This window comes from Telopea speciosissima, chromosome 2, assembly GCF_018873765.1.
Source record: "Telopea speciosissima isolate NSW1024214 ecotype Mountain lineage chromosome 2, Tspe_v1, whole genome shotgun sequence".
NCBI classification, from domain to species: Eukaryota; Viridiplantae; Streptophyta; class Magnoliopsida; order Proteales; family Proteaceae; genus Telopea; species Telopea speciosissima.
The window spans coordinates 16,486,356-16,495,710 of NC_057917.1; the positions used below are offsets into that span (position 1 = coordinate 16,486,356).

Here is a 9,355-nt window from a genome sequence, read left to right on the forward strand (position 1 = left end):
TTTCACCAAACGTTGGATACTCCAAATGTCATTTAACGGTTTATCTTTTACTTTTCTTAGTGTAATCTTTATTTTAACCATTTGATTTTCCTATCGATTAAGTCTTTCTTTTTATTTCTCTCAATAGTATGTTCTTTAATTTGAATGTACTAATATTGAATTCAATAGAATATTTGTTCCTTCCCAATCCAGAATTGACATCATCACTGGTTGTATTTTTCAACTAGCTATGTTATCAACATCAACAGTACAGCTTTACATCAAGTTGGAAAACTTCAACAGTTCATCGCTAAATAAGATGTGATCACTTCCACAGATGCGCTACTGGAAACAAAAGATTTGATGTGGTTAGTGTAGTTTAGTGTAGTTCAATACCAAGTTGTATGTGTTCAACAGTCCATAGACGGCCAGGTCTAAGCGTTTTCAACGGCTATGTTATTGGTAAGTTATCAATTTAAAATTCAATATTCTTCCTCTTCTTCTTCCATTGCGATTTTCATAAAGTCCTTAGAGTAATTGAGGCACTAGAAATATCTCATTTCCGTTCTTATTATAAATTGAATTTTTATTCCATCACATTTCATTGAGTCGTACAACTCTGGCATGTCCACGCTATCTATCACATATCGTTCATTACGGTTGACCAATCAAGCGATAGACCAATTTGCTTGAGCAACCAGAAAAAGAGCGAAGCACTTCTCTAGCGTAATTGCACCAACTCGTTCGATTTCCATGATCAATACTCCACATCTTTTCGCTAATTCCTGAATGTTGCAACTAGAATTTCTATTATTATGACCGACTCCACCAATATATGTGGATTGATTTAGATTCAAATTTTCTCCGAGATTATTCATCTTTGTTCCTTGTTGTTGTGAACTTACCAACTCTATCAGTAGTTGTGGAGCCATTTAGATCCAAACATACGGGAAGAAGAGGTTTATTTTAATAGGAAGCAAACAACCGCTAGCTCGGTTGGCTTGAGGCATTGCAAGTTAGCGCATGCCCCCCAGGAGGTCAAGGGTTCGACTCTCCTGGATTGCATTTGTGCCAAAAAAAAAGGCACCTTTCTCCCCCTTCCCCCCCCCCCCCCTTCCCCTTCCCCTTCCCCTTCCCCTTCCCCTTCCTTAGTTGTAGATTGTGACCTTGTCTTAGCCTTCTCCTTAGCTTGTAGTTGGCCTATGGGCCCTTGAGTAGGATAGATCAAAACAAAAAAAAAAAAAATTTAACAGAAAAGGTACGTAATTTGGTTAATATATGATATATTCTATCGTTTTAATTAATCCCAGGTTAACGGAGAGAATTTAATTATTAATTATTTTAGAAAGCAGGGTGACATGTGTAAATATCTAAGATCCACAGGTAGTTTTATAATTCAGGGGAGGTACATGTAAATTTTCCTTAATTAAACAAAGCACATACGAAAAAAAGTAAGAAAACCAAATTTAATTCAACCTAAAAATACAACACTAATAACACATGGTAACAAGTGGCAAGAGCACTAGTGGAACTTCTCTCCTCTCACGATACGTATTGCATGAATTCCATATCTGTCTCCAGCCCAGCCATAGTTTCAGGCGCCAAACACACCTCAAGATCCACACTTCCCCCACCCTCCCGCCCTGGGAACGCAGAGATTTTACCGTCGAATTTGTTGGCTCGACCGCTTCGGACCGCCAACGGTCGGCCCCACCCGAAATCATTGTCGAACATAGGGAATCTAGGTGAGCTCCCCATGGTGATCATTCCACCATCGAAGTTACCCAGCGGGAAGCACCGTGGATTCTTCTCCCACTCCTCCACTACACGCCGTACAGCAGCGTCGTCATACGCCACCACGTTTCGGTGTAGCAAGGTAGCGCACCAGCGTAGATCGTGAGACAAGATTTCACCCGCGGTAGCAACGGTTGGGATGCTCTGAATTGCGTTACCGAAGTAGTACGGATCGACACGTGGCTTTAGCCGGTGACGACAGTTCACTGCCATTCGGAAGGTGGTGGATTTCGTTGACGAGAACTTCCTCGCACGTGTGACTGAACGCCAGAGCTGAGCAGAGAGGGACTGGAAAGATGAAACCACCACCTCCTCCTTCTCCGCCGTATCCGTTACGGAATTACTCGAAACGGCGTTACTCTTCCATAACAAGCTCTCTAACAGAGCCATCATCTTGCCGTTACCGTTACTGTTACCCTTCCAACCATCGTTGCTCTGCTTTCCAAGAATCTCAGCTTCCACGGGGAAAATTCTTTTACGCAAGTGAGCATTAGCTCTGGATTTGAGCTCAAGAATTGCTTCCCTGCTGAAATGGAAGATTCTCTCACGTATCGGTTCATCTGTAGAGAACGTCACCTTAGGAGGTCCGTCAGGGAATCTGAGAACAGCCGGGGAATCCTTCACCAAATTCCGGCGGAAATCCGGTGGGTTAGAGATTCTATTCGCTCCCCTGCAAACCTCAGCGAAAGTATTGAAGAAGTTCCAGAGGGAGGTTCCGTCCACCACAGCGTGATTGACGGTGCATCCAATGAAGACGCCGTCAGCTAGTTCCGTCACCTGGACAGCAGTTATAGGCTTGAAATGGCCATCGTAACTGACGGCACCGTCAAAGACGAAAAGCTTCTTGACGGAATCAGGTACATGGAGAGGAGAAAGAATGTCACGGAGGGAGAGGTATGTGGCATTGACATGGAAGAAATCAGCGCCCGAATCGTTGCAGGACACGTGGACGTATCCGTTGGAGTCAGTGATGAGACGACCAGCGAGAGGTGGGAAATGAGAGAGAGTTTGAGAAAGGCCTCGTTTGAGAAGAGAAACGAGAACGTCGATGGAGAAAGGAGGGAGAGTGAAGAGAAGCCCTTTTTGTATGTAATGACATGAAAGCATGGGAAGATCAGAAACAGAGAGTTTGAGAAACCCAATTGAGGATTTCTGTTCTGGAAGAACAGTGCATCTAGAGATGAGAATTGGAGAAGATGAAGCAGAAGGCATTTTTCTAACTTAGCTACTAGCTAGCTCACCTTCTCTCTCTCTGTGAAACTGTGAGTGAGAATGGGATATGGAGAGGGAGAGGTGGGGGGAGGTTTATATAGGAGTAGGGAGAGGTTGGGGGTTCATGCACTTTGGTTGTTGCCATTATTTGGTAAGGTTTTTTAGCTTTTAGCTTTTATTTATTTCATTAAATAATTTAATTGGTTAATTTTCTTAGTAGGAATGTAGGATTGTAGGAGGAGGGGTGGGGGGTGGGGGGTGGGGGGTGGGGAAAAATCATTTTCTTAAAATAATGGAGCTTCAAGAGAAGAGCAGATTAGAAGAGAGGTGATCTGTATCCGGGAAGGGAATTGAAGAGGACTTGGATCTAGTGCAGCTGTGGCGGGAGCTGCACTGTGCAGCACTAAAACCCACTCTGAATACAGGGGGAGGTGGTCATTTCACATGTGGGGCCAGGTGGGACTCACCTATAAAATGATTATTTTACCCCTATTTTTCTCGTGGTTTAATGGTGCTGCACAGGTGCAGCTCCCACCACGGCGGCGGGATAAGATCCTTTTCCAAGACGGCGAAAATAGATAATGACAAAATGGAGGAGCAATTCTGATGAAATGACAGATGGTCTTTAATGGAAAGTCCTGTTTTTACATCACCCTCATTTATTATAATCATTTTTCAACGCATAGTAATCCTGTTGGAATGGAAAAACTCTTTACCAAGAGTAGAAATAGAGGGAGAAATGACTTGTGAGCTTTCAAACTATCAAAACTAGCTATTATATCTCATAAATGGAGGTCTTAGGTTCATTGAAAATCAAAGATTCTCAAGTTTAGTATTGCTTTGGTTTTCTTTGATCAGTTCCTTTGCTATGGATTCGCATGGGAGATATAATTCACCTATTCTCTGTTTGTTTTGTGTAATAAAATATGAAAACATAGTTGGAGAACTGAGTTTTTACTGAGACGACTTATCTAAGTTGAGTCAAAATTTTGGTCAAGAATCATATAGGCTAAGCCAGGATAAAAATGACAAGACTCAATCATAAATTATTTGAGTCAAATAAGACTTGGTATTTTTACCCGATTCATAACAAACTTGGTAAGTTTTGTCATTTAAAAAAAAAACTAAAAACATAAATCCGGTTCACTTAAAAACTGAGTTTTTTTTTTTATTTTATGAGAAAAGGAAATATATTAAAGGAGAAAAAGATTATAGCAAAGGAGGAATGGGAAATTCATCAGGATTACACCACATAAACTGAGCACTAGTAAAGTTTATAGTAGCTTCAGCAAGTTCAAAATGCATTGATACGTGATTTTTCTGATTTTTAATACATATTTATTGCATTAAAAATTAAAAGAAACTGTGATTCACCTTGATCGGGTTTGACAAGACTGAGTCACTAGGTTTTTCTAAAAACCAAGTAAAGTCACAAAACTTGGATTTCCAACTAAGCATAAAAGGACAAAATTTCTTTAAAATAGGATTTTCTATTATTTTGTTTTAATGTAAAACATTAAAAACATTAATGTAAAATATTTCTTTTTCAAAAAAATATTTATTCAGAGAGCCGTGATGAACTCATGGATGAAGGACGGCATTGTTTCTATATCCACGGATCGAAAAGAGGCCAAATTGTCGTACATATCAAAGCTAATTCCCTCATTAATTACTAGGGAGTTAGCTAAGTTGTGTTACTTCTCGTGGAACATACATGAAGTTACAACTCAAAATAAGGAAGTAAATGAAGCCAAATTGTCGTACATACCAAAGACAATGTCCTCATTATTAGGGAGTTAGCTAAGCTGTGTTACTTCTCGTGGAACATACATATGAACTTACAACTCAAAATAAGGAAGTAAATGCCAAATATCATCAACTATCGATTTGATAATTAGTGGTGAGGTCATCGAGTTGTCTTAAAGATAGGCAATCACATCATCGTTGTCCAACTCGACAATTAATCGTAAGAAACATTCAAATATTGCTTCAAGCATTCCAGAGCGAATTGCCAATACTTCACCAATAATAAACAACTGAATGGAGGACGGTTTAGACACTGCAAATCATGGTCTCCCTAGGGAGTCCTGAAAAATAAAATCAAGGCCATCATTGTTGGAATCGGGATGCAAGCTGGCATCACAACTAAACTTCAAATAGGAAGAGAGAGGGGCCACCCAGTTTCAAGGTATTCCGATTCTATATGGGCACTTGTAGTTGGTGAAGACGACTCTAATGTTATGGATGGTGCAGAGGTGGAAGAAGATGGCCGATGACTAGACCAGAATTCATGATAAGCACTAGTAACATTAGATGGAGACCATGATTTTCTACCGAAAGATGAGATCATTATGGGATTTCCATAGGAACTAGCAAATGAAAGTGCTCGGTGATATTGTCTCATGGCTAAGTCTTTTTCTCATTAGAAAAAAGTGTTCTTCCTTGGAATTCAATCCGAGATAAATGGTTCAAAACCAATCGGAACAACATAAGATAGACTACTCCCACACCAAACTACCGTTCAATAGGGCAGCTCAATAGAATCTGTGAATTCGTTTCAGACGCCACTCCACATCGAGGACAAAGACTAGAATATTACAATGTAAGAGGGCTTGGGCCGAAGCAAGTCCTAATGCGCCAAAGGAAATTCCAAATCTTAGGAAGTATTTTGTAACCCGGCCTAGATCCTCAATTTGTTGCGATGAAAACCTAAAGTCAAGTTTATTGACCTCCCTTCCTCTACCCCTTCCCCTTCCCAGTAGTTGCCCTATGGCCCTTGAATTGCACTCAAAAAATATAAAAAAATTAGTTGACCTTGAAAAAAATAACTCAAAATAAAGTTTGACTTGTAAATATTTGCAATATTTCTACAAGTCAAAACAATAGATCTTAAAACACCTTGATACCTTTACTAATTTTTATTTTTTTTTTAATTTGAAGAGAATACTAATATCCTTAGTTCCTTAACGCTTTGAGAGCCTACCAATCTACTACCGTTGACTTATACTTTTTTCTTAAAATATAAAGTCAGACTTCTTCTGAATTGAGCAAAAGAGTTTAAGCTTGAGTCAACTCATGTGGTTCCAGATGATTGTCCAAATCTTTTGAAAAAATATAAAATTGATTGTTCAAGTAGTCGGAGAGGTTCATTAACTAATTCTCTAAGTAGCCAGAGGAGTTCCATTCAATTAATTGTTGCATATGAAACGGTTGTCACGTACATGTACACCTTAAAAAAAAAGGGTTATGTCATTATGTTGCACACACAAACAGAGAGAGAGACTTTCATATCGGGAGAAGTTAAGTTCATTTGTTATCCGAATAGTTGATTCCATATGGGTGGTGCTCAAGGTCAAAGAAATGTCTTCGTACAAGGACCTGACCTGGACTCATCAATAATGGGATTCGGCTTCTCTTCTTGGAGGGCATCACCCAGTGAGTACCATGTTATTGGTGAAGCTTGATTTCGGCTCAGAAAGTGGTTCGGAGGATCTTTGGAGGGTCATTTCAGTCTCGAAATGATCTCGGATGTCCTAAAAAGCGGTTATGTTTGGCATTGTGTTGTGTAGAGTTCGTCGAGACCTTCGAAACGATATGTATTAAGATATATCTTTAGTTTTGGTCCGACCCTGACTAGTTGGTCATTTTTGGGCTCTAGGGGTAATTCTGTACTTTCTGGGTTAGGGTTTCTCTATATAATTTTTTTTTTTTCTCTGGGAGGGTTGTATGAGAGGTTTTGTAACATTCAAAGATAGTGAAATCCGTTTTGTTGCTTGGCCATGGACGTAGCTTCCCATTTTAGGGGTGAGCCACATAAATCCCTTTGTGTTGTGTGTTGTGTGTTGTGTGATTTTTTCATTTTTGTTTTTCTTCTGCACATCGCTACTCCTGAGCGTTGTTTTCTTAACATGCCCACTGAGGCATCCAACGACTTGGCTGTGCCGCACACATCCCGATGGCTGACTGGGCAAGTGCCAAGAGGTGTGCAGCACAGTCCAACCGTTGGATGCCTCATTGGGCACTCATTGGGCGATGCCCTCCAAGGAGAGGAGCCCAATCCTCAGTATAATGGGATCAGTCTCCAATTTAGTTTCAAACGGATCAGAATCGACTTGAACCTTAGATATTTTAATGGAGGAGAAGAATAAAAATTTCCTAAATTTATAGTTTTTATAGTCTCAGATGAATGAGGAACAACGATATGTATGAGGTGTGCAATTTCATTTTTTGACTAGCATTGTAAACAATGCAAAATAAGGTGCAGGATTTGGGATCATGGTTTTAGGTATCGATCTTGGATCTGTTGTATTGGTATCAACGGTATCAGCTGATCCCATATTGATTCCTGACTGATCCCATATCAATGTAACGATATGGACCAATGATAAAAGATCAAAAAATCGATTTTTTAAGAAAATCAGGGGTAAAACTGTTACCTCTCTCTCTCTCTCTATTGTACCTATTAAATATCCTTTGGGATGATGGGCGGTTGGCATTTGACTCAAGTGCATATCCTCCCTATTGCGAGAGAGAGATTTGTATAACCCATGTGGTCCACTTGGCCTAAGTGTTAGCTAACCAATTAATTGGTCACCACCTTAATTGTAAAATTATACTTTGCATGAGCATGTTATGACTTATGAGGTCAAATTTTTGTGGACAAATCAATTTAGAGTCTCCTACTTGAAAATTTTAACTTGGGTTTATCAAAATTAAAAAAAAAAAATTTAACCTAAGTATATGATAAAATGATAAAATAAAGTTTAAAAAATTAAAAATAATTCATTTCAATAAATAAATAAAAAAAAAAGGGCAATAGTTTTCCTAGTCAATTGTCAATTCTATTCATTAGAGAAGTAGGGAACCACTGGAATTGATTGATGTGTTAATTTTCAATCCAAATTCAATTGTATATGGTTCCACGTATTTGGGTACGTATTTTCAATGTATGTTTATGTATTTTTTTTGTACTTTTAAAATTTTAATACTTTATTTTGTCATTTAGTCAATTCTTTTTAATTTAGACTTTATATGTCCACAACGATTTCGGATCTAACTATCCACAAAATTTCAGTTTCTGCTGTTGACCTTTCATATGAGAAAACTAGTTTCCTACAATGAATCCCCTCATTTTTTGGGTCTAGTGATTAAGAAATCTTCTCCCCGGTCCCACACCCTCCTTAAAAAGGATAAAAAAACAGGGAAAGAACTTAATAAGGGTCTAGTATGATTGTATGACCTATGGAGTTGAAGAGTTTTGATAAGCTTACAAATATTGAGGGAGGCCATTACATTTCCAATACAAACAAATGGACAAGTTTTCCTTTCGCCAAAGGTCAAGGGATTCTCTATCTTCATTGTCATCGAATTAGATTCCTTGGGTTACGATCAGCTTTGTACATTATGGGATGCCTGCCATTTTTTTGTTTTACCATAGATAAGGAAAACTCTATCCTAAACGAATCATGCCAAGATCTATTGCCATTTGGAACCCCTAACTAGAAGGATAAAAATATATAAAATTATTTGGATCTTTTTAGATGCTACTATGTCTAGTGAAGTATAATGCTTCACTATTTATGGTGTCAAGTTCTAAATACACCTATAGACGTATTATTCACACACTCCTTTTAATAAGTAGCCGATCAGATTTTGATTTTATTCAGGTGGTACAGGTATGAACATGATACCCCTATTGTCACCCACCATGAATCCGTTGTCATCATGGTTTCAAAATTAGAATTGGATCGGACTATTCAAATTGAAAATGGTCATGAACTCATGACTGATTATGAATGCCAATTTTCGTGTGCATCTGAAGATTGAAGTCCTATGTCCCATTCACTATAGCTGAAGGAAAACTCGATCCAATGATAAATGTTGGTTATAGACCATGTTAAAAACATATTAACAAGTCAATATCCCTTCGTTGGCTTGCAACATCAAGGTGTATACCACAGTTCAGGTTCGAATCTGTACAGTAGCAAAGTCAATTTGAGTTTGGAATGGATTTGATATAGCCGTGGTGCAGTCTTGCTCCCTACTCCAGCACAATGATGGACGTATATAGCTCTGTATCAACCATGTAATATGTACTTCTAAAAAAAAAAAACATGTAAGGTGAACGCCAACTTACCAAGTATGATTGTATAATGGTTGATATCTCAAATTTCCTCCATTATAATATGGACCAAGTTTTCCTTTAGTGGTGGTTGAACCATCACAACGCGGTCAAGGAAAACTTTGTCCTTATAAGAAAACAGACCTTTATCCTCTATTTTAGTATGAAGTTTTTAGCGGCGGTACTCTTACCATCACCAAAAATAATACATTTGGAGGTGGTGTGTTGTAGTCAATAAATGTACTTATG

General features: G+C 38.6%; 1 protein-coding gene across 1 annotated transcript; it reads right to left on the reverse strand.

Moving 5' to 3' along the window:
• Positions 1 to 1,454: 1,454 nt before the first annotated feature.
• Positions 1,455 to 8,612, reverse strand: LOC122649636 (uncharacterized acetyltransferase At3g50280-like). The gene is made up of 2 exons (XM_043842868.1): positions 8,607 to 8,612; positions 1,455 to 2,989 (listed from the first exon to the last, which is right to left on the reverse strand). The coding sequence occupies exon 2, from the start codon at positions 2,983 to 2,985 to the stop codon at positions 1,522 to 1,524; it is 1,464 nt and encodes a 487-aa protein (XP_043698803.1). The 5' UTR covers positions 2,986 to 2,989; positions 8,607 to 8,612; the 3' UTR covers positions 1,455 to 1,521.
• Positions 8,613 to 9,355: the final 743 nt, after the last annotated feature.

Bases quoted from the DNA above. Each gene is read 5' to 3' on its own strand.
- LOC122649636 (XM_043842868.1), bottom strand. From the start codon at position 2,985: ATGCCTTCTGCTTCATCTTCTCCAATTCTCATCTCTAGATGCACTGTT.